The 21,202-nt window shown below is 36.9% G+C and overlaps 2 protein-coding genes across 2 annotated transcripts in view; one reads left to right on the top strand and one right to left on the bottom strand.

Annotated features, from left to right (window-relative positions):
* cftr (CF transmembrane conductance regulator) overlaps nucleotides 1-16,297 on the top strand; it is a 29,279-nt gene extending 12,982 nt beyond the window's left edge. The window contains exons 12-27 of the mRNA XM_051871138.1: nucleotides 991-1,085; nucleotides 1,594-1,680; nucleotides 1,961-2,672; nucleotides 2,755-2,892; nucleotides 3,055-3,092; nucleotides 3,212-3,492; nucleotides 3,588-3,667; nucleotides 5,511-5,661; nucleotides 8,410-8,637; nucleotides 8,937-9,037; nucleotides 9,427-9,654; nucleotides 10,716-10,871; nucleotides 10,962-11,051; nucleotides 13,347-13,519; nucleotides 13,629-13,734; nucleotides 14,515-16,297. Of these exons, the coding sequence (XP_051727098.1) occupies nucleotides 991-1,085; nucleotides 1,594-1,680; nucleotides 1,961-2,672; nucleotides 2,755-2,892; nucleotides 3,055-3,092; nucleotides 3,212-3,492; nucleotides 3,588-3,667; nucleotides 5,511-5,661; nucleotides 8,410-8,637; nucleotides 8,937-9,037; nucleotides 9,427-9,654; nucleotides 10,716-10,871; nucleotides 10,962-11,051; nucleotides 13,347-13,519; nucleotides 13,629-13,734; nucleotides 14,515-14,727 (2,877 nt within the window). The 3' untranslated portion in view covers nucleotides 14,728-16,297. The remainder of the gene's footprint in view (nucleotides 1-990; nucleotides 1,086-1,593; nucleotides 1,681-1,960; nucleotides 2,673-2,754; nucleotides 2,893-3,054; nucleotides 3,093-3,211; nucleotides 3,493-3,587; nucleotides 3,668-5,510; nucleotides 5,662-8,409; nucleotides 8,638-8,936; nucleotides 9,038-9,426; nucleotides 9,655-10,715; nucleotides 10,872-10,961; nucleotides 11,052-13,346; nucleotides 13,520-13,628; nucleotides 13,735-14,514) is intronic.
* A 2,558-nt stretch (nucleotides 16,298-18,855) lies between these two features.
* Nucleotides 18,856-21,202, bottom strand: part of cttnbp2 (cortactin binding protein 2) — a 50,925-nt gene continuing 48,578 nt past the window's right edge. Inside the window, exon 23 of the mRNA XM_051870254.1 lies at nucleotides 18,856-20,018. Coding sequence (XP_051726214.1) covers nucleotides 19,773-20,018 — 246 coding nt within the window. The 3' untranslated portion in view covers nucleotides 18,856-19,772. The remainder of the gene's footprint in view (nucleotides 20,019-21,202) is intronic.

Raw genomic sequence — 21,202 nt, 5'->3', positions numbered from 1 at the left:
ACAAAGCATGTTTTACAGTAAATGGTTATTACAAGCGTAATTTATGACTGTTTGTTGCGAAACATTCAGACTCTAACAACAGTAGATCTTTAAGAGCAGTGTGAGGTGGCTATTGTCATCACAATGGTTGGCAAGGCCATAACAACAGAGTGTGAGACGTTAGTCTTTTGTGTGCTAACTAGCAATAAGTTATTTTTATTGTACATAATGAGTCTATTCAGTGTATGCTGACAGATCAAGATGCAGACACTTAGACTTTCGCAGCATACTTAATCTTTTGAGTCACGCACTCGAAACAAGCTCTCAATGCAAACGGCAAGAATAGCAGGATCTAATAAATGGATTTGTTGAGTCTTTAAAATGTAAAGTGGAAACGCCCAAGTTTAGTGGGCTTGTGTTATCCATGCATTTACTTTTGTAGCATTGATATATTAGGATTTCAGTCCTCATTCATGTTGTGTCTGAGCAGTAAACCTCAGCATTTCCATCTTTAAGACATCAGTGCTCTAGTGCTCACCACTGATTTGTTTGTGTAGTGTTGTGTAGTCTTTCTCACTGCATCACTTAATTTAATTATTATTTTTAATGCTCCTAAAATGGACAAACAGAGTTGATGACAAGGTAAGAGCCTTCTACATGAGAATCATTCATCTCAAGTTGCATGTGGTCTAAACAACAACCTTAAACCAGCCTAACATTGCAGCTGCTGGTATTAGAGGAGTTTTGGGAACTGACAAAACTAACTGAAGAATACCTGAAACCATCTTAGACTGGTTTAGGTTTTGAGTTTTCCCATTCATTTTTGTTACAAATGTTTTTAAGCACCAAATATACACAGTTTAACAACTATTTCTGCTGTGAGTGTGTTGTCCTGTGTGTGTATGTGTACTTCAGAGTCATATAAAATTGCATGTGGTGTTTTCCCTAAATTTCTCACAATGTCTTACTTTCTCTTGCTCTGTGTGATGACATTGTCTGTTTTATTGTTAGGATCTGGCTGCTCTTCCTGAGAAGGATAAGACACCTATGGCAGAGGGGGGTTTAAACTTGAGTGGGGGTCAGAAGGCACGTGTAGCTCTGGCGAGGTATGTCACACATTTCCCCACCTACACTTAGACATCTCTCAACTCCTCAGATGTACACCAGCACCTGTAGTTTAGTCCTCACCTGCCTCATGGCTGCTCTTTCCCACAAAACTTTAGGGAAGAATGTAATTCATGTAAGTATGGCATTTTAATAACTGCCACAACACATTGTTACATCACATCAGGAAGTTTGTGCTTGCATCTCTCTTAGATTTACATGGCCATAAACTCAATATTAAATCTTACAATTGAATACAATCATGTAGCCATAAAATGAGAGTTTGACAACTTTTTATTGTTTGTTTGTATGAAAGCGTCCCTGTGTCCCTGGGCTTGTGTGACTTTTTTTTTTTTTTGTATGTATGTATGTATGTATTGTTTTATAGTCTTATTATAGTGTGAATTTAACGAATTAAAATATTCCTTAAAATAAACTATTCTTAATAAACTTGATTTGTATTTAAATTATCAAATTCTCAGTAGTTAAACTTAATTTTTATCTGCACAGGGCTGTTTACAGAGATGCTGATGTTTACCTGCTTGACGCACCATTTACTCACCTGGATATTGCAACAGAAAAAGAAATATTTGACAAGTATGTATATCACATTCTTTTTTGGCATGGTAAGAATTATGCTCTTCAGAATTCTGCATGGATTCACTCGACTAAATAATGAACTTATTCATTTCTTGAATAATGAAATAATTATATCATGTAGCATTTTGACTTTCATTAATTCTAAGATTACTTTTATAGAAAATGATTTATGACATCTTACCAATGGAAAAGAGATGACAGCACATACTATACTGTTAATTATAGCTTAATTGCGAGTAATATTGATGTATAGTCTCATTTTTATGTCTTTACCCAGATGTCTGTGTAAGCTGATGGCCTCCAAGACACGCATCTTGGTAACAAATAAGATTGAGCATTTGAAGCGGGCAGATAAGATCATACTGCTCCACAATGGTGAAAGTTTTTTCTACGGCACATTTTCAGAGCTTCAATCAGAGCGTCCTGATTTTAGCTCTTTGCTTCTGGGTTTGGAGGCCTATGACAATATCAGCGCAGAGCGCCGCTGCTCTATCCTCACAGAGACTCTCCACCGCGTCTCGGTGGATGAGAGCGCAGGCATGCGACCTGAACGCTCTTCTTATCGCCAGGTGGCCCCGCCCATGCCCAAGTACATAGATGAGAGAAAAGCTTCAGTGATCGTCAACCCTCTTGGAGCAGCTCGTAAGGCATCTTTCATTCAGGTACCAGAGGAAGAGGTCCGGAGGACATTACCTGAGCGGAAGTTTTCCCTGGTACCCGAGAACGAGCTAGTAGACGAATCCTTCATGGGAAGCGACGTGTATCATAACCACGGGGTGCATATGGCTGGTCAGAGAAGGCAGTCAGTGTTAGCCTTCATGACCAATGCACAAGGCCAGGGCCGTCGTGACCACCTTCAGTCCTCTTTCCGTAGACGGCTGTCCGTCGTGCCTCAGAGCGAACTGGCTTCTGAGCTGGACATCTACACTCGCCGCCTGTCGGACAGCACGTATGACATCCCCGGGGTCCTAGAAGAGGAGAACATTGAGGTGTGGAAAATTCCTGCACTTACTGCAACATATTAATTTACATACTAGACTTTAACATGATCTGATTTGCTTCTCTTTGCAGGCATGTTTAGTTGATGAAATTGATGAAATAGAGGAGGCATTTGAAACGACAAAGTGGAACACATATGTCAGATATGTGTCAAATAATAAAAGTCTTCTTTATGTACTGATCTTCATCCTCATTGTTGCTGCAGCTGAGGTAATCTGAATATTTTCTATGTTTATCTCTATGTATTGTCTACTGTATGTGTACTGCATAAGAGATGTCTTTAAAAAACATAAAAAAATCTTACCAAAAAAACTTTAGAACAGAAGTATACATCTAGATTTACTAATCATAATTATTTCTTATGTGTTTTAGGTTGCAGGATCTGTAGCAGGGATCTTTCTGATAACTGAGTAAGTGTTTTTCCTTTCCTCATTTACTAGTTAACAAAACATCTTTAGTTGTCAAGCATTCTTCAGAATTTAATTTTAATCAATCCACAAAATACTGTGTTTTAACTTTTTTGCTGCAGTGAACTTTGGAGAGAAGAGCATCAGCGATTTGACCCAAACATGACAAAGCACTCCAACATTTCTTCACCTGGACAAAACTATGCAGTCATTGTGACCCCCACTAGCAGCTATTACATTCTCTACATCTATGTGGCCACATCAGAGAGCCTCCTCGCAATGGGATTTTTCCGGGGTCTTCCATTTGTGCACACTATGATCACAATCTCCAAGAAACTGCACCAGAAGATGCTGCGTGCTGTTCTCAGTGCACCCATGTCTGTGCTCAATACCATGAAGACAGGTCAGTGTTATGTAAGGCTGAAAAAATCTTATTTCCACAGGTCCAGTTTCTGACCTAATACTTTACCGTTTGTGTCCTAATATCATTTTTTGCAGGCCGAATCATGAATAGGTTCACCAAAGACATGGCCACAATAGATGACATGCTTCCTCTCCTCATGTTTGACTTTGTCCAGGTTTGTGAATATTTTAGTCAAAAGCATTGAATTGATGGGTAGATGGGTTTCTGTTTAGTGCAGTGTTGCTCAGTCTTGCTTTTGGAGATCTACCATTCTGCAGAGTTCAGTTTCAACCAGGGTTGGCAGGTCTGCACAACAAAACCCGCCTGTGGTAGTGATGGTTAACCGGAGTGGAGGTCGCATCAACCCGCAGACTACAAAAACTACCCCACGGCAACAGTGTAAAAGTAGCCCAATTCCGCAGGAAAACCGCAGCCTTGCCAACACTGGTTTCAACTCTGACGAATTCACACTCTATCAGTACTATTTAGCCAAACAATAACATGCTCTAAAATAATTTGTCAAATGGACTAGAATGTTTTCCTATAGGCTCTATAGGAATTTCTAACACATTTATGCTTTTTGGGACAATATTGCCCACACTGTCCTGCAGTATGGAAGAGGTTTGACAGTTCTGTTTAGACAAATGTGATGTGTTCAAAGGGTTAGTTCACCCAAAAATGAAAATTCTGTAATTAATTACTCACCCTAATGTTGTTCCACACCCGTAAGACCTTCGCTGATCTTCAGAACACAAATTAAGATATCTTTGATAAAATCCAATGGCTCAGTAAGGCCTCCATTGACAGCAAGAAAATTAACACTTTCAAATGCCCAGAAAGCTACTAAAGACATATTTGAAACAGTCCATGTGACTACAGTGGTTTAACCTTAATGTTATGAAGTGACGAGAATACTTTTTGTGCAACAAAAAAACAAAATAACAACTTTATTCAACAATATCTAGTGATGGGCGATTTCAAAACACTGCTTCATGAAGCTTCGAAGCTTAACGAATCTTTTGTTTCGAATCAGTGGTTTGGAGCGCGTATCAAACTGCCAAAGTCATGCCCCCCAGTGGTGAACCACTGAAATTTTGAAATACTTATGACATAACGAAGCCTCGTTTACTGAAATCACATGACTTTGGCAGTTTGATACACGGTCCGAACCACTGATTCGAAACAAAAGATTCGTAAAGTTTCAAAGCTTCATGAAGCAGTGTTTTGAAATCGCCCATCACTAGATATTGTTGAATAATGTCGTTATTTTGTTTTTATGGTGCACAAAAAGTATTCTTGTCACTTCATAACATTAAGGTTGAACCACTGTAGTCACATGAACTGTTTTAAATACGTCTTTAGTAGCTTTCTGGGCATTTTTAATTGTCTTGCTGGCAATGCAGGCCTCACTGAGCCATCAGATTTTATCAAAAATATCTTAGTTTGTGTTCCGAAGATGAACGAAGGTATTACGGGTGTGGAACGACATGAGGGTGAGTAATTATTGGCATTTTCATTTTTGGGTGAACTAACCCTTTACATTTTTTCAAATATAAAAAAAGATTTCACCAAGGCTGCATATTTGATCAAAAACACAGTAAAAACAGTGGTGTTGTGGAATGTTATTACATTTTTCTATTCTAATATATTTTTAAAAGTTTATTCCTGTGATGGCAAAGCTGAATTTTCAGCATCATTTCTCCAGTCTTCAGTGTCACATGTTTCTAATATGCTGAATTGGTGCTCATTTATCAAACATTTATTACTATCAATGTTGAAAATAGTTGTGCTGCTTAATATTTTTATGAAAACCATTTTTTTTTTTCAGAATTCTTTGATGAAAAGAAAGTTCAAAAGAACAGCATTTATTTGAAATAGAAATCATTTGTAACATTATAAATGTCCTTACTTTCACTTTTGATCAATTTAGTGCATCCTTGCTGAATAAAAGTATTAATTTCTTTAAAAAAAAAAATACAGAACATAGAGTCTTTGCATTTTTGCTTTTCTTCCAACAGTTGACTCTGGTGGTGGTTGGATGTATTCTTGTGGTGTCCATCGTGCGGCCGTACATATTCCTTGCGGCTACTCCCCTGGCCATTATTTTCATTGTGTTGAGGAAGTACTTTCTCCGTACTGGTCAACAGCTTAAACAGCTGGAGACAGAAGGTAAGGCCAGATAGTGTGTGCATTCTTTGCATGCAGTTGTTAGATACGTCTTTGCAGTTGGCAAAGGGATTCCTGACGCACTCTGCATGCTGGCGTGTGGCTTGTTGCCAGGGACAAGAAGGCCAGTTTGACAGAGCCCTGATGGGAGGTCAGTGCTAGGTCCGAAAACAGGGGAGGAGCAGAGGATGGATGAGTCAACCAGAAAGGGAGAGGATATCTCAGAGGAAGTGGCATGGGCGGGAGGTCAGAGCTTGGTCTCTCAACCAATTATCTATGGTCTATTGCCTCTCTGAATAAGGCAGACCATTTCTGTTGGTTTCTCTGTAACTCAGTTGTCGAGACTCTTCCCACTGTCAGTCTGTCCAGGGCCACAGAGAAAGCAACTAGGGCTTTCCGTACTTTGTAATACTGGGCTGGCAAAACCCGACCAGGGATTTCCTCTGCTGCTATCCTGATATCATTCACTCATCATCCACAAGCGATGAGCAACAAGCTTTATGGCGGGGATCCCAGAAAACTGCGCAACTCTATTGTTTTTCAGACAAGAGAAACTAAGGCATTGTCTTGCCTATAGAAAGAGAAAGGAATGCTGCAAGGAAAGCAGTGATGAATGAGAAAAATGTGATGATTTAGTGATATCATGGGTAGCTGAACTTGTGGATTAGTTCATTTTGTTTATGAGGTCGCCTGGAGGCCAAAGGACAGAGGGCAGGACTTTTATTTCTTCCTTCCTGTTCCTGACGCCTTCTGTTATTAGAAATGTATGGCATAAATGATGTTGAAATTCAATAAGTACTTGAGATTGACAGTTGAAGGAGTAGTTGACCCAAAAGATAGAAAATTCTGATCCGTTCTAAACCGTTAAGCATTTAGAATTGAATTAAGGATGCGCTTTAAATTTTAGTTCTATTCCTGGATTTACATTGAATTTGAATTGAGGTAGCAAACAGGATGCAGAATTGCAATTCAAAATTTTAAATGAAAGTAGTATCAAAATTAATTGAAATTCATGTGGATTGTAATGGACTTAACTGGAAACATACATATCAGTACAAACATATTGCACTGAAATTTTTAACTAGAAACAAAGAAAACAAGGTGGAAGGGGTGGAAAAACATAATTTCCCGGAATGCATGAATTTCTGTGGTCAATTCAATTAAATTCAGTTCAGGAATTTGCGGTCAATAAGATTTTTGTAATGTTTTTAAAAGAAGTCTCTTATGTTCACCAAGGCTGCGTTTGTTTGTTTTTTTGTTTTATTTTTTGGAAAAAATTTAAAATACAGTAAAAACAGTAACATTGTGAAATAAAATTAAAATTTAAAACTGTTTTTATTTTAATACTATTTAATATATTTTAAAATATAATTTTTTGATCCTTCAAAAATCATTAATATGCTGATTAGGAGCTCAAGAAACATCTTATTATCAATGTTGAGAACAGTTGTGCTGCTTCATATTTTTGTGGGAACCATGATACTTCTTTTATGTAAGGTTCATTTGATGAATATTAAATTCACAAGAACTGCATCTATTTGAAACAGAACTCTTTTGTAACATTATAAATGTCTTTACTGGTGTCACGTACTGGCTTGACTTGTTAATCAAGATTCAAGAGGCTTGACGCAGATGAACGATGAAATCACATTTAATAAACACAAGAAACAGTAACGAGAAACCCCAGCCCGAAACGTTAACACAAAAAAATGAACGGACAATGACTGAGGGTTTAAAAGGTAACAAGAGGCTAAATGAAGGACAGGTGATTAATCAACATAGTAACAAACAAGGGTATCTATGGAAGCTAACAAGATGGCAATAGAAGCAAGGAAACAGGAACTAAACCACAGGAAGAGAACACAGGCACAGCAAGACAACAGAAAATCAAAGTAAGAGTCCATGAAACAGAGACATGGGAATCTTGACAAATGGGACTTTTGGTCAATTTAATGTGACCTTGCTGAATAAATGTATATTTAAAAATCATACTTTTACTGTAGTGTATTTCATACAAATCCCTATTAACTCATTCTTCTGTTGAGCACAAAAGGTGAAAAAGTGAAGAATATTCTGGACGCTCAAAAGAGATCGGTGCAGTCAATCTCCAATATGGCAAAAATTAGGTTTGATTTGAGCGTTACAGTGGAGAACAAGATTTCCACCAAATGACTTGCTGTGCACTGAGCAACACATTGTATTGCTTCAGAGGACTTGGAATTAAATGAATATACACTACCCGGCCAAAAAATATTGCCAATACAAGATCTTGACCAAAAATTGATGCACCTCTTGATGGAAATAAATGTTGTGATGTTATTTCCATCAAGAGGTGCAGCATTTTTTGGTCAAGATCTTGTACTGACAATGCAAGAGTCGAGCACTCTATAAAGTCTACTCCAGCACATACCAAAGACTTTCAATGAATTTAAGGTCTGGACTCAGAGGTGCCAATTCATATGTGAAAATGATTCTCCATGCTCCCTCCCAACCATTCTTTCACAATTTGAGGCTGATGAATCTTGACATTGTCATCCTGGAATATGGCCATGATGTGTACCTACATGTTGTTTAAGAAATAAAAAGCTACACACTCCATCAATTAGGATTAGAAGAACTGTTGCCAAACATATAACATGCCAAAAAAACATAATAATCACTGCAATAATGATCCAGTTTAAATTCAAACAGCAAATTTTTTAGGCTGGGCATTGTCCATTGTTGACATGTTTTATTCTTCTCTCATCACAGCTCGGAGCCCCATTTTCTCCCACCTCATCATCTCGCTCAAGGGTTTGTGGACAATCAGGGCCTTTGAGCGGCAAGGTTACTTTGAGAACCTGTTCCACAAGACCCTCAACACCCACACTGCCACCTGGTTCCTCTATCTGTCGACCCTACGATGGTTTCTCTTCCGCGCCGACATCATCTTCGTGTTCTTTTTCACGTTGGCCGCCTGGATTGCGGTAGGAACCAACCGTAAGAGCCCTCTTCCATCTGTATCTAGGCAAGATATGTGAGAGTGACCCAAGCAAGCAGTAGAGCATGTTGAGTCAGCGGATGCCACTGTTTATTTGATGGTTCTCGGTGGGTCCAAAAAGCCAATGAACGCTTGATTTAGTAGGTTTTACAGACAATTGGTTGTATAAAGAGATAATTGCGAACAGTGCTTGGAAAATGCCTTTGAAGTGTAGAAGTGAGGTCATTGTGAGCACCCTTGTACTTGATGTTTATACTTGCTTGTTGGTGCACGTTAATGCATGTGCGTTATTCCACAGAGGATAAACCGGGTGAGATTGGTATCGTCATATGCCTGGCAATGCTCATTCTAGGCACCTTCCAGTGGTGTGTTGCCACCAGCATTGCGGTAGATGGAATGGTACGTGCCTTTTAGTTTTTCCTCCCTGAAAACAGCATGTTTTTCCATTGTTCTAGAGTGCAGAAATTGTCCTGTTCTGTAATGCTGTTGAAAATATTGCCTGAGTGAGTTTAAGCAACATTGACTGGGTTTATCAAGGTGCAGGACGTTTTGTTTTCCCTCACTATGGCCCTATCAGGAGAATAGTTACAATAATACTGATACACATATATACAGTAGTGGTGCTTTATTTTTGCCACATGGTGTAACTGTTTGCGTACTCATGCTGCCTTCCCAAGCACACGCAAACACAGAGGCTAAGCATCATTTAAAGGCTAAACAAACCACATGCAGCTTGGACCTCAGTGGACCTGATTACATCATAGCTCTTCTAATCCTTCTTCCTCCAGATGCGTTCTGTTGACCGGGTGTTTAAGTTCATCGACCTACCGTCCGAGACACCCAAACCAGACAAAAGCAAAGGCTCGGATCTGATTATAGAGAATACCGATGCACAGGCTGACTCAAGCTGGCCTAACCGAGGTCAGATTGATGTGAGGAATTTAACAGTCAAATACACAGAAGGGGGTCACGCTGTTCTTAAGAACCTCTCCTTCGCTGTGGAGGGTGGACAGAGGGTATGTACAAGCAATTCCCAGGTTTAAACTCCTCTTTAAACATTATAGCTTGAATTTTGCTTTGATTTTATATAGTGGGGACGAAAAGTCAAAGATTACTAGTGGAAATGCTTGATTTTTTTGTATTTAGTCTAATTTTTTTTTTTTTTTTTTTTTTTTTTTACAATTTTTCATTACAAATTATATTCTCAGAATTACATCTGAGCTTTGTGTAAAGAAGTTCAGAAATTCAGTGGCACAAATTTGCTTATTTGTTTAGTGGCCTATAAATAATCTAGAATTAGAAATATTTCTTACACATTTTTAGTCTTAAAATTTCTGTTTTATGTTTTTCAGAATCTATACTTTGAATATAAAATACGATATTAAATTATATTTTGAATCCCAGATTTTCAATTCGTAGAATTTTGGATTGTACTGCCCTGCAAAGGCGAAATGTGGTAATTACACCAGCGCTGGAGCTGAGAAAAATGGATTCAAAGTTCTTTGATTTTCATATTGGTTTTCATGTATCTTTTTCTTTAAATCTGAGCACAGTTGAGTCACAGGACTTGATTTTGATCATATTTCTGTTTTGACAAAGTTACTGCATTTTGCCTTTGTAACAATGTCGGTGATAAGCAACATATAGCAGATTAGCTAAAGGCTAAAATTCACTTTTTGCATAAGAGTCTCATGTGTTTAGCCTTATATTTGTCAGATTCTTTTGTACACTGATTTCTGTGAGTTTTGTGATGTATATTGTAAGAAATCCATGTGGGAAGGGCATAAACACAAGCATCCATTATAACAGAATGTGCACTTTTGTATTTCCATAGCATTTTTCAGAAATATTTAGGTCTGCACAACAAAACCCACCCAATTGATAATCAAAACTTGCCCAATCATGGCCAAAACTAGCCCAATTGTGTTCCAGGGGGGTCCCCCGGTAAAAATCTCACTCCAGGGGGTAAAAATCATGTTCGGGGGTGGGGGGACTACAAAAACTACCTATGGCAACAGTGTAAAAGTAGTCCAATTCTTGCCAGCACTGCTCAGATTGATCATATGCTCTTTTTCAGGTGGGCATCTTGGGCCGAACAGGTTCTGGGAAGAGTTCTCTGTTCAATGCTCTTCTGAAGCTGGTTTACACAGATGGAGAAATCTCCATTGACGGGGTCAACTGGAACAAAATGCCACTTCAGAAGTGGAGGAAAGCCTTTGGCGTGGTGCCTCAGGTAACAGCGGTTCTGGGAACAGCTTCCATCCTCTCTCTTGATCATTTTTCAAGTTATATTTTTGTAAATGTCTCCTTCTACACCACACAGAAAGTCTTCATCTTTACGGGACCATTCCGCACGAACCTAGACCCTTATGGCTGCCATAGTGATGAGGAGCTGTGGCGGGTCACAGAAGAGGTGGGTGTCTTTGCCGCAGGGGTCCAGAGCAAATGATCAATGACTGTGAGGTCAAGTGCTTTGATGACCCTTTTTTCTAGAGCAGTTCAAAGACACTGGAAAAGCATTGTCTTTACAGCCTTTACTATGGCAACACTTTATTTGCCATTGAGCATGAAGGGTGAAGGGTGTAATTCATACAACTTCCAAACACCCCATCTGTCATTGAGCAAACTGATAGCTCTGCTTCAAACTCACACCATTGGTTAAGCCAACGTTGTAACGTTGTTTTGTAAAATAAAATTATTTGTAAAAAAAAAAAAAAAAAAGAAGACCACCAGAGATAGTATAGACAGCAAATAGGATTTTAATACAGTCAAATCCCGATAAAGTAACACTTTACAATAAGGTTTCATTGGTTAACTACATTAGTTAACATGAATTAACGATAAACAATACTTATACAGCATTTATTAATTTTAGGTAATGTTAATTTCTACAGTTACTAATACACTATTAATGTCAAAAGTCTGTCAACATTAGTTACTGCACAGTGAACTAATCTGAATAAACATTGAACAATTTTATTTTTATTAACTTACATCAACAAAGGTTAATAGATGCTGTAAAAATATATTGTTCATAGTTAATGTTAACTAAATAAAAACAATTACAATACTCCATATGCAAAAATGTTACCTTTCTTAGCTAGCTATATAATTTAATTACCTAATTACCTAACAATTTTACAAAAGGACATATCAAGGTTTCCCAAGAAGTGATTAAAAAATGACAATTTTTTTCTTTTACTAAAATAAATGTATTATATTTAGTGCAACATTTCAGTCATGTGATCTTCGTCAGGCACAAAAAAAAAAATGTAATGCTTGACGAAGGTCAGACTGAAACGTTGAATTATATTTATTGCATGTTTTGCAAGCTGTGGTGGTGTGTGGGCTTATTTTTCCTTCTCTGATTAGTTGTTATCTTACACACATACCAATTTTTCGGGTGTTTGAGGTTTCCTATTTATTGTTTATAAAATAAGTGACCTTTTCAAAAGCAAAGCATGAGGTCATTTGGTTTATTCATCGAGAAAGCCCAGGACTTTTATGTGAACCAGCGATTACATGCTTAACCTCCAAATGTTGTCATGTCGGGCCCAGAAATAACACACTTCATCTTGTTACAGTACCTTTTTCTTTATTTAGTTTTAATATAGGTGAAATTTTTTAAAAGACAACAGTATTTAAATTCGATGTCATTTTTAATTTGTCATCAAAATTCAGTTGACCATTTTATGAAGGCAGAACATTAGATCTAAAATAGGGTGAATGCTAGTTGTAATATCTAAGTGAACATACAATATGAGTGTTATTTAAAGGGTTAGTTCACCCAAAAATGAGAATTCTGTCATTTATTACTCACCTTTATGTCGTTCCACATCCGTAAGACCTTTGTTCATCTTCGCAACACAAATTAAGATATTTTTGATAAAATCCGATGGCTCAGTGAGGCCTGCATTGACAGCAAGATAATTACTTTCAGAAGGACAGAAATCTACTAAAGACATATTTAAAACAGTTCATGTGAGTACAGTGATTCAATCTTAATGTTATGAAGCGACCAGAATACTTTTTGTGCGCCGAAAAAAACAAAATAACGACTTTATTCAACAATATCTAGTGATGGATGATTTACAAAACACGTGAAAGTCACGTGATTTCAGTAAACGAGGCTTTGTTATGTCATAAGTGTTTCGACATTTCAATGGTTCACCACTGGGGGGCGTGACTTTGGCAGTTTGATACACGCTCCGAACCACTGATTCGAAACAAAAGATTCGTAAAGCTTCGAAGCTTCATGAAGCAGTGTTTTGAAATCGCCCATCACTAGATATTGTTGAATAAAGTCGTTATTTTGTTTTTTTGGCGCACAAAAAGTATTCTTGTCACTTCATAACATTAAGGTTGAACCGCTGTAGTCACATGAACTGTTTTAAATACGTCTTTAGTAGCTTTCTGGTCATCTGAGAGTAATTATTTTGCTGGCAATGAAGGCCTCACTGAGCCATCGGATTTTATCAAAAATATCTTAATTTGTGTTTCAAAGATGAATGAAGGTCTTACGGGTGTGGAACGACATGAGGGTGAGTAATAAATGACAGAATTTTCATTTTTGGATGAACTAACCCTTTAAGATTAACAGAGTATTCCTTAATGAACTGTAAGTGTGCCCTGTTCCCTTCTTGTAAAAAGCATAGATGATTTGCTGGAAGGCTTGAGTGAGCAGTTATTTCTGTGTTTGTGTGCAAAGGTCGGACTCAAGACACTGATTGAGCAGTTTCCAGACAAACTGGACTTCCAGCTGGAATACGGAGGTTATGTACTGAGTAACGGCCACAAACAGCTCATATGTCTGGCTCGCTCCATCCTCAGCAGAGCGCGGATCCTCCTCCTGGACGAGCCTAGTGCCCATCTTGATCCAATGTGAGTCCCAACAACACTGTTGCACAGATAACACCACTGGCTAAGTCCAAAGTACAATGTGTCCATGTCATGGTAAATAATGGTAGCTGTGCTTTGTCTTTGTTTTCAGAACAATAAAGGTGTTAAAGAAGACATTGCGACAGTCTTTTTCCACATGCACTATATTACTGTCCGAGCACAAAGTGGAACCGCTGCTCGAGTGCCAGTCTTTCTTGGTAAAGCTCTTGCACTACCTCTTTCAAACCAAATTAAATGTCATATTTTCTTTTCTTTTTTTTTTTTTTTTGACAATTATTATTCACATTTTTACTGTTATTTTTACTGGTGACAAAAAGGTCCCATAACTAAAGAAGCTATAAGCATCTTTTGTGTCACTAGCAACAAAAAAAAATGATTAAAAAATGAGTGCTTCTTACATTTATAGTAATTTCTGTCAGGCAGTAGGGACAATTTATCTGTGGCATTCAAAAAAACGCAAACATACACTACCGTTCACAAGTTTGTGGTCAGTAAGAATTTTTTTTTTTAAAGAAATTAATACTTTTATTCAGCAAAGATGTATTAAACTGATAAAAACGCAGTAAAACATTTATAATGTTACAAAAGACTTAATATTTCAATAAATGCTGTTCTTTTGAACTTTCTATTCATCAAAGAATTCTGATAAACATCTATTACAGTTTTCTATAAAAATATTAAGCAGCATGTTTTCAACATTGATAATAACAGAAGAAATGTTTCTTGAGCAGCAAATTAGCATATTAGAATGATTTCTTAAGGATCATGTGACTAAAGTCTGATGGCTTTGCCATCTCAGGAATATATTACATTTAAAAATATATTATAATACTTTTAAATTGTAATAATATATCACAATATTACTGTTTTTACTGTATTTTTGATCAAATAAATGCAGCCTTGGTAAACATACTGTTTAAAAACTAGTTTTAGCAGAAAATAGATTTTTAAAAGTTTGTCCTCGATCTCTGTTGCAGATGATGGACAAGGGTCAGGTGAAGACCTACGATTCCATTCAGAAGCTGCTGAATGAAACCAGTCATCTAAAGCAGGCCATAAGTCCAGCCGAGCGCCTCAAACTCTTCCCTCGTCGGAATTCTAGCATGCGCACCCCTCAATCCAAACTAAGCTCTGTTACGCAGACACTACAGGAGGAGGCAGAGGACAATATCCAAGACACTCGTCTCTGAGCGTCTCAAACTGGACTTCATACGGACGCTTCCCCATCATCATGCTTTCTAAAGGTCTCCAAATGGTACATTATATTGGATGACCTATCTTCAGAACACATCTGACATTTGTTATGAAAAAGATATGTATTTTTCCTTAATGTCACAGGAGGTACTCAATATCCACTCACAATGAGACATTGTGAGGCCAGGAATAATTGAACACTGTAAAAAAAAATTTGTATAATGCAACTTTTGTGATTCATCTCTGTTTTGTTTTTTTTATCATATCAATTGTATTCTTTTCATATTTCTCTCTGAACGCTTAATTTATTAAATTATCCTGAGACCATCCCTTAAATGTGCAGCAAAATGGGATCATATGAATCATGTAAATGGCAAAACAATTACTCTATTTTCTCATTTCTTTAGGCATGTCTTGGAACTAGGAAAGGCACAAACAAAAACATTGATTATTTTAACTTGTAAATATACACAGCCCGGCCCCCCAAAAAAGTGAGTTTGGATTTAAATAGGCAAATCCTTAAGAGTCTATGACTGGATCATTATTGCAGTGATTATTATGTTTCTAGCATGTTATATGTTTGGCAACACTTCTTCTAACCCTAATTGATGGAGTGCTTAAACAACCATGTAGGAAGATGTATCATGGCCATATTCCAGGATGACAATGTCAAGATTCATCAGGCTCAAACTGTGAAAGAATGGTTGGGAGGGAGCATGAAGAATCATTTTCACACATAAATTGGCACTTCTGAGTCCAGACCTTAAATTCATTGAAAGTCTTTGGGATGTGCTGGAGTAGACTTTACAGAGTGCTCGACTCGGCATTGTCAATACAAGATCTTGACCGAAAATTGATGCACCTCTTGATTGAAATAAATGTTGTGATGTTATTTCCATCAAGAGGAGCAAAAAGCTGCACACTTCATCAATTAGGGTTAATTGAACTGTTCCCAAACATATAACATGCTAGAAACATGATAATCACTGCAATAATGATCCAGTCATAGACTCTTTAGTATTTGCCTATTAAAATCCAAACAGAGGCTCTTTTTTTTTTTTTTTTTTTTGGCCGGGCGGTGTATATAAAGGACTTTTCTGTGAAATAAATATATTTTTCAAGACTACGTTTCTCTTGTTTTTCTGACACCAGAATGACCTCATGCCTCTTATCTTGTGTTACAGTGGGAAGCATCAGGAGAGAGGACACAAATACTTAGCTGATTATAAATGCAGACCTGCCAAACTTGGATTTTTTTTTGAGTATTACAGTATAGTATACTATAAGCGGTATGGAAAATGGATGAATGGAGGCCTATAATCAATGTTATAATAAACATTCAGTATAAGTTGTTTTTAGGTTATTTAAAAATAACCACTCTGCAACGTTCTGAGAACATTATTTTATGTTTGCAAAATAACCTAATAATAACCATTAGGGAACGTTCTGTATAAGTTATTTTTTAGGTTATTTAAAAATAACCTCCCTGCAACGTTCTGGGAACATTATTTTATCGCTGCAAAAAATAAAGCCTAAAAAGAATGTTCCCGGAGTATTATTTGGTTATCAAAAAAAGACTCAAACAGGAACTAACTACTAAAGTTAGGGGAACGTTCTGTGTTTCCTGGGCCCAACTAACAATTTTTGGTTCCCAGAACGTTAGTTTTTGGTTAGCCAGGAAAGTTTTCTTAACGGAAATAGAACGTTAGTTTTTGGTTTGAAGAACGTTATTCTAACATTCCCCTAATGTTATTATAACATTATTTTAGCGTTTGTGTAACGTTATTCTAACATTATTTTAACGTTCCTATAACATTATTCTAATGTTCTCCTAACGTTAGTCTAACATCCCCCTAACATTATTATGACGTTATTCTAACAGGCCCCTAACATTACTCTAACGTTCCCTAACCTCTTTGCTCCAGTATCATTACCCTGCTGTACGTCAGTAATCAATTTTCGCAATAATCACATTTGTCAATCTGATTTTTAATCATCCAGCACACCCGCGACCCATATAAGTGCTATGGAAAATGGATGTATGGAGGCCTATAATCAATGTTATAATAAACGTTCTATACAAGTTATTTTGAGGTTATTTAAAATTAACCACCCTGCAACATTCTGGGAACGTTATTTTATGGTTGCAAAATAATAACCTAAAATTAACCATTAGGGAATGTTCTATATAAGTTATTTTTTAGGTTATTTAAAAATAACCTCCCTGCAGCGTTCTGGGAACGTTATTTTATGGCTGCAAAAAATAAAACCTAAAAAGAATGTTCCTGTTTAAGGTTTGTTTTTGGTTAGCCAGGAAATTTTTCTCAATGGAAATAGAACGTTAGTTTTTGGTTTGTAGAACGTTATTCTAACATTCCCCTAATGTTATTATAACGTTATTTCAATGTTCCCCTAACGTAATTATAACATTATTTTAACGTTCCTGTAACATTATTCTAACGTTATTCTAATGTTCCTCTGACTTTATTTTAATGTTCCCCTACCGTTATTCTAACGTTGCTATAACGTTTTCCCCTAATGTTATTATAACATTATTTTAACGTTCATGTAACATTATTATAATGTTCTAACGTTCCTGTAATGTTATTCTAATGTTCCGATAACATTATTCTAACGTTCTCCTAACGTTATTATACAATTATTTTACTGTTCCCCTAACGCAATTATAACGTTCCTGTATCATTATTCTAATGATATTTTAACGTTTCTATAACATTATTCTAACGTTATTCTAACATTCCCCTACCGTTATTATAACATTATTTTACTGTTCTTCTAAGGTTATTCTAACATGCCCCTAACGTTACTCTAACGTACCCAGAATGTTCCCTAACCTCTTTGCTCCAATATACAGGAACATTATTTTATAGCTGCAAAAAATAAAACCTAAAAAGAACGTTCCCAGAACGTTCTTTTTCAAGGTTTGTTTTTGGTTACCCAGGAAAGTTTTCTCAACGGAAGTAGAACGTTAGATTTTGGTTTGTAGAACGTTATTATAACATACCTGTATTGTTATTCTAATGTTCCTATAACATTATTTTAACGTTCTCCTAATGTTATTATAAAATTATTTTACTGTTCCTCTAACGTTATTCTAATGTTCCTCTGACGTTATTTTAACGTTCCCCTACCGTTATTCTAATGGTATTCTAACATTCCCCTACCATTATTATAACATTATTTTACTGTTCCTCTAATGTTATTCTAATGTTCCTCTGACGTTATTTTAACGTTCCCCTACCCTTATTCTAACGTTGCTATAACGTTTTTCTAACATGCCCCTAACGTTACTCTAACATTCCCAGAACGTTCCATAACCACTTTGCTCCAATAACTGGGAACATTATTTTATGGCTGCAAAAAAAAAAAACCTAAAAAGAACCAAATACTAAAGTTGGGGGAACGTTCTATGCTTGTTGGGGCCCAGCTAACAATTTTTGGTTCCCAGAACATTCCCAGAATGTTAGTTTTTGGTTCCCAGAACGTTCTTTTTTAAGGTTTGTTTTTGGTTAGCCAGGAAAGTTTTCTTAATGGAAACAGAACATTAGTTTTTGGTTTGTAGAATGTTATTCTAACATTTAAAATTTTTTAAAAAAAATAATAATATTTTAACGTTCCTCTAACGTTATTTTAACATTCCTCTAATGTTATTACAACTTGAACAGTATAAGAGACTGACAGGGAAGAGAAGAAATTGTTGAATAAAGTCATTATTTTTGTTTTGTTTTTGTGCACAAAGTTAGAAGTTAGAAGTACCTGTACTACTGTACTGTCCTCGCTTAAGAAATCAGTCAGACGGTGGGAGTGAAAGGGGGATCAAGTGGGATTTTGTGTTGCAGTCTCCTTTTAAAGATAGGCCTTACGCATTTGTCAGTCATCCCCGCTTGGTATTAGGGGAATGAACCAAGCGCTATGATTGGTCGAACTCTTCTTCTTTTGCCATTGCTTGATTAGAGTACTGCGTGTGCGCAGAGGCGTCACCAGGTTTTTGCATAGTTTACAGTGACAAAACAATCTGCAAATGATTCCAGCTGAATGATTTGTTTTCAAACATACACAATGTTAGCATTAGCTGTGTGTAGAAAGAAAACACAAGAGCTGTCTAGGATAGTGCATTTTTAATTGTTGTGCTTGGAGGAAACAGGAGAATTTCTCTGAACCTCATCCGACAACTATAATACAGTTAAACATCAGAGGTCGACTATAATCTCTTCTGTACATATGAACAATACTGACTCTAAAAGAATACTTGTTTATCCTAAATGTTCAATACAGAAGACAAATGAAAGTTAATGCGCACCCTTCCAATTTCAAAGGTGGGTTTCACACAAGTAGGGGTCAAAGTTCAAGCCAGTCACTGAGCACGCATGAGAGTAATTGAAAATACTAATTATGGCTTAACAAAGAAAAAAAAATCCTGTGTTCACAATGGCGGTACTTATTGCCACATTCAGTTTGTTTGGAAACGAGTGAAAAAATATGAACCAAAATTTAATATTACAAACAATATATACAGTTCTCATATTCCCTTCAAAAGTCCTCCAATGTACAGTACAAGCGCTATATCACACACGCACGCACGCACGCACACACACACACACTAATCTATACAACATTTAAGTTCCCAGTTATTATTTACACATATTTGGTAAAACCCTGATTTCAACAGTTTTAAAAACTCACCTTTCACTTATTTAAACATAAAACACGATTGATTGAAAATACTAAAGAGCAAAAAGACTACCAGCTCTTACTTTGATCCAAAACATTTGACCTAAAAGGCAAACTGTAAAGTGTTCAAGCAGTCTTTCTCATGTTAGTTTATCTTACTTTTTTCTCCCTCAAAGTTCTTTACTTAAACAGTTGAATATATTAAAACTATGGTCCCAAAGTACACAATGTAATATATTGTAACAAGTATGGACAACATGTACAAATACTAAAATGCTGCCAGTAACCTAACTTCACAAAATAGTGGGCAATAACAGACTGAGGGCAAAGGGAGGGCAGTGGGAGGTGTCTATCCATGGTTACTGTAGTTTTCATTACAGTTGGGGTCCAGGAACCAGATCTGGCCTTGTGGGAAGTTGTTTGTGTTGCTGTGGGGCGGAAGCTGCCTTGCTCTGCTGCTCGTGGAGGCTCTGCTAGGGTTGCTGCTGCTGCTGCTGCTGGTGGTGTTCACCTGCGGAGACCCTCTGCTGCTGGGGACGGGCAGATGCGACCTGGGCCTCGTCACTCGCCGAGGAGAAGAGTGACCACTGTCAGTCTTTTCACAGACAAAGAAAAAAAAAACATATTTGAACAAAAATAAAAGGGAGAATGTACCTTAAACATGTGCTTTGTTCCAAAAACTAGCAAGCGACCTACAGAGGTAAAATGAGGTATAACTGTTTTAAAAATATAACTGTATTAAAAAACCCGATATTTGAGGGTGCTACATTTTTGTGTTTATTATAGCATCACACTTTTAGCTTAACAACATACTAACGTTTTCAGCGGCCTTGGTTCCAGAAGTATTTTTCCCATAGAGATTTTTTTAAAAAAATGTTTTCATTAAAAGGTTAGTTCAACCAAAAATGAAATTTCTGTCATCATTTACTCACCCTCATGTCTTTCCAAAACCGTAAGACTTTCGTTCATCTTCGAAACACAAATGATGATATTTTTATTCTGTCCCTCCATTGACAGTCCACGCAACAACCAATTTGTTGCTTCAAAAAGTTAATAAAGAGATCGTAAAACTAATCCATATGAATTGAGCGGTTTAGTCTGAATTTTCTGAATTAATTTAGGATTAATTTAGGCATTTTATTCATACCTTGAGTTAAAAGCAGGGTTTAGAATGATGATAACCCGGGGTTAAAAGACTAGTTCACCCAAAAATGAAAATTTGCTGTTAATTTACTCACTCTCAGGCCATCTAAGATGTAGGTGACTTTTTTCTCTTCAGTAGAACAGTAAATAAGATTTTTAGCTGAAACCGTGGTCCTTGGTGATTCATATAATGGAAGTCAATAGGTGCCGTCACTTTGAAATTCAAAAAAACATATGCAGACAAAACAAAATTAAAACCCGTGGCTCCTGACGATACACTGAGGTCTTAAGAAGCGAAATGATCGGTCTATACAAGAAACTGAACATTATTTACAGCATTATTACCTGTAATCCACAGCCTCGGCAAACAGTCCTGAGCGCATTCACGACTGTCTGAAGCGCGAGTTTCCTGTCACATAATGACGTATTCGCGGGAGTTCAAACGTTGGGAACCTGTAAAATGTCAATCTTCCTATATATATAGGTTGCGGCATCCAGGATAAGCACAAGGATGTACGATTTTAATAAACAATACAAAATGCGCGTCTTCCCTCTCTGTTTTAAACAAACACAGCATCAGCTCACGTGTGAGTTTGCTCCAGACTGCCATGAATGTGTCACGACTGTTTGCCAAGG

The sequence above is a fragment of the Ctenopharyngodon idella genome, chromosome 18 (assembly GCF_019924925.1).
Source record: "Ctenopharyngodon idella isolate HZGC_01 chromosome 18, HZGC01, whole genome shotgun sequence".
In the NCBI taxonomy this organism is placed as follows: Eukaryota; Metazoa; Chordata; class Actinopteri; order Cypriniformes; family Xenocyprididae; genus Ctenopharyngodon; species Ctenopharyngodon idella.
The sequence above is the reverse complement of the archived record's forward strand: the minus strand, read 5'-3'. Positions and strand labels throughout refer to the sequence as shown.